The sequence below is a fragment of the Chaetura pelagica genome, unplaced genomic scaffold (assembly GCF_000747805.2).
Source record: "Chaetura pelagica isolate M959 unplaced genomic scaffold, ChaPel_1.0 scaffold249, whole genome shotgun sequence".
In the NCBI taxonomy this organism is placed as follows: Eukaryota; Metazoa; Chordata; class Aves; order Apodiformes; family Apodidae; genus Chaetura; species Chaetura pelagica.
In genome coordinates, this window is record NW_009954538.1 from 1,231,029 (window position 1) to 1,234,555 (window position 3,527).

Consider the following 3,527-nt stretch of genomic DNA (forward strand, 5'->3'; position numbering starts at 1 on the left):
GCCGGGGGCGCCGAGGCCGCGGTGGGCCCCGCGCTGACGGCCCGGTACCCTCCAGCAGTCACCGAGGACCACAACAGCTGCAGAAACCCGGACGGCGACGCCGCGCCCTGGTGCTACATCCGAGGCGCCTCCGGGGACCCCGAGCGCAGACCCTGCGACATCGTCCAGTGCTCAGGTAGGAGCGGCCGCAGCCGTCACCCGTGTCCTGCTCCCGGGGCACTGCCTCCTGGGGCTGGGTTTGTCACCAGGGTGGGGTCCCCCCATGGGACAAACAACCCCAGGCTGTGGCAGCACCTGCTGCCCCCCTTTTCCCCCAGGAACAGAGTCTAATCCTCCAGCCCTCGCCCGGGTGTGCACATCTGCCTCCCAGCTGTGCCTTGCTCTGCCCCAAGAGCTATTCCAATAGTAAGAGAAAAGGCCTGTGCAAAGCCTTGCCCCCCTGCCCCATTTCACTACTCGCTCTAGGGCTCTAGCTGTTTTGCAAAAGACTGAGGTCTGGACATGTAGAGACTGCAGAAGTGTTGGTAGACTGTGGGGCTTGTTTTAGCTGTCTAAACAAGTGTCCTGCTGATAAACGAGTGCTGGGGTGAATTTGGGTACAGGTGGGGGGAAAGAACTTGGAGAAAATGAGAATTGAAGGGAGGACAGTAAGAAACAGAAAACCCCAAACACTGGATTCCTTCTGGTTAGTCAGGATGATTGCCAAGAGAAGAACTGTAGCTGAAGCCTGTTTCAGGGTGAGGAGATGTCAGAATTGACTGAGGCCAAAGTAACTACTTGTGTTTTTTTTTTAACTGTTTACTTATTTCTGAGCCCCTCAAGATTTATGAACTCTGCTGTCCTTGCTTATAAGCAGTTCTCCCCAAACATACACCCTCCCCTTCTCTTCACTCATTTTTTCACTTGCTTTTCCCTAAACATGAAGCAAAGCAAATGTTCTGCTACCAGGATCCTCACTCAAAATGCTTCTGCAGCTTTGGGATCAGGAGAGTTACCTGACCTTTCATCCAATGCACCACTTGCGTGTTTAAGGGGTTTGGCTGGTTTTGTGTCTTGAGAGCAGGCACCTTTTTACTGTAGTTGTATCCTGCAGCTCCCCTTAGTTCAGCCCTTCTGGCTGACCCTAGTAAAGTCACTGTGCAGTGCAGGAGACCCTGATTTCCTGTCTCTAACCCCCCTTCTGTACTTCCATTTCACATTCCACTGGGGACTCAAAATGGCTGCAGATAAAAAATCCACACTGAGTTATTGCCAGCTGTGGGGCCAGATCCAGGTGGAGAGAGTTTTCAGGTGTGGATGCATACAGTCCATACCATTACTAAAAAGTAGGTGTTTTGTCTGGAACAAGTAATAGAGGTCTCCTTTACACTGTCATAGCTTTTACTGTGCTACAGCTTTCATTTTAACGTTGTCATGAAAGAAGGAACTACCTTGAAAATCTTTCAGTGCTGTTGATAAAAAATCCATAGGGCTGGGAAGGTGTCTGTGCTCTGAACATCCATCCCTATGCAGCTTTGTTTGGACTCTGGCTGAGGAGGAACTTGCTGAACTTCAGTCAGTAGCTGTGCTGCATGAGGGGTTGCTCTGACTTAGCCTGTGCATCATACTGGATGAATTTGTTACATGGCTGCAAAGAGGGGCTTTGTAAGAAGAATGTCCCCAGGTTGTTTTCACACCACCTGGAGTCTCCTGTCAAACCTTCCTGTGTCAGGAAGATTGAGGCAGAAGAGAGATAAAGAGGCTCCTGGGAGATCTGGGATGGAGATTTTCATCATCTCATTTATGTCTGTTCAGCATGATTGAAGCTGCAGCCTGTATATTGATCTACACACTTAAATGAAGTCATTGTGCATCCCCTGGACTCATGCCCTGAACCTGGGTTTTGTTCTACTGTCGGACTTCTGTCTTGTCTGTGGAGGTGCCTTACACTCTTAGTTAAATAGGTTCACATCAAAGGAAAGTGGGGGGAGGAATAAATCTCTTATTTGCCTTGATAGGATTTCGGGCAACAGCTTAAAAAGGAGCAAGTGTTTGTCAGTGTACTTTGAAGGCAGTTCAGTGATGCCTGTCTGGATCTGTCCCACTCACAAGGCACATGTTGTTTTGAAGTAGACATCAGTGCTTCCTACTTTCTGTGTCTCTTTTCTCTCAACAGATGTTACAGCTGCCACAGCTGCAGGTCCTACAGCAGAAGCTGGTGTTTCTGAGGAGGTCGACCAAGTGTTTGAACCGGCTGATACCTTGCCCTCCCGGAGCGAGGCAGCTGCTGTACAGCCTGCCATTGGGATCAGTCAGAGAGTACAGATGAACTCCAAAGAAAAGAAGGACTTGGGGACACTAGGTACAAACCCAGGGTCATGTGATGGATCTATTTCTGTAATTCTGGCAGGATGGATTTGTTTTGAGGCTCTCAAAGCAATGCTATAGCTGGATCCACTGCCTCTAATTTTGCCTCTTTCCTTTCTTTCCTCACAGGGTATGTGCTGGGACTGATCATGATGGTGATAATCATTGCCATTGGAGCTGGCATTGTCCTGGGGTACATCTATAAGAGGTCAGTGGTTATTCTCCTTTGTCCAAAAGCTGTTGTGGGCATGAAGCAACATGTATAGGGCAGGAATGTCTGAGCACCTGTAGACCCAACCAGATGCCAGTGAAAAGGCAGATAGAAACACGTGTCTGGATATTGTGCAAGAGTTTTGCTTGTTGCACTGAAGAAAGAAGTATTTAAGAGTTAATCCCATTCTTCTCCACTTCACCCATCAATGTGGTATTCTGTCACATCTACAGTTTGAGACTGCCCTCTTTGTTTTTCCTTTGTGTATGTGTGTGCATGCGTGGCTTGATGTGGCTTCCTCAGATGCATCCAGGAGAGCAGAATTTTACATAAAAGTTGGAGAGTGCAGATCCTTGCTGCCCTCACAGGAAGTTTATTTCTTGATCAGAAGGAGAACAAGCCTTCTAGTAGACTGCCTGTTCCCCTGGTTTCCCTAGTCTAGCTAGCTTTAGAAGAAAAACAATTGGCAGATTCTTTGCCACTTCTGTGTTGTATCCTATGAAGCTGATCAAATAGCAGTAGTATTTTGTTACAAGCAAAGTTAATTTTACCAAAGCTCCTGTATGCTTCAAGGTCAGTTTTGATTCACAGTTTGGTTCTGATTTGTTTTGCCACTTCACTATGTTGTGCAGAAATGTTTCTGTAGCTCAGCAGTGTTTGAGGTTAGTGGTAATAGCAAGCAGCTTAGTTGTGAGAGACAGGGAAGGATTAACAAATAGCAGTGAATGTTGCTGCAGCAAGTGAAGGCCCAGGCTCCTTCCTCTGGGAAGGTTTGTTCTGTATTTTGGCTGTTGGACAGCAGTTGGACACAACCAAGCAGAAGGAGCCCTTTCCCAAGTTGGGACATGTCCTTATGTAAGTGTTTATAATAAATGCTGACAGAAAAAAAAAAAAAAAAAAAAAAAAGGGGGGAGGGTTACATAAGGGGCAAAACACAGAGGGCTGCTTGTCGAGGAATTTGATTCGGGGG

At 47.6% G+C, this 3,527-nt stretch overlaps 1 protein-coding gene across 1 annotated transcript in view; it reads left to right on the plus strand.

The window, feature by feature from the left end:
- PIK3IP1 (phosphoinositide-3-kinase interacting protein 1) overlaps nt 1–3,527 on the plus strand; it is an 18,124-nt gene that overhangs the window by 12,537 nt on the left and 2,060 nt on the right. Inside the window, exons 4-6 of the mRNA XM_010004860.1 lie at nt 16–175; nt 2,156–2,341; nt 2,476–2,554. Coding sequence (XP_010003162.1) covers nt 16–175; nt 2,156–2,341; nt 2,476–2,554 — 425 coding nt within the window. The remainder of the gene's footprint in view (nt 1–15; nt 176–2,155; nt 2,342–2,475; nt 2,555–3,527) is intronic.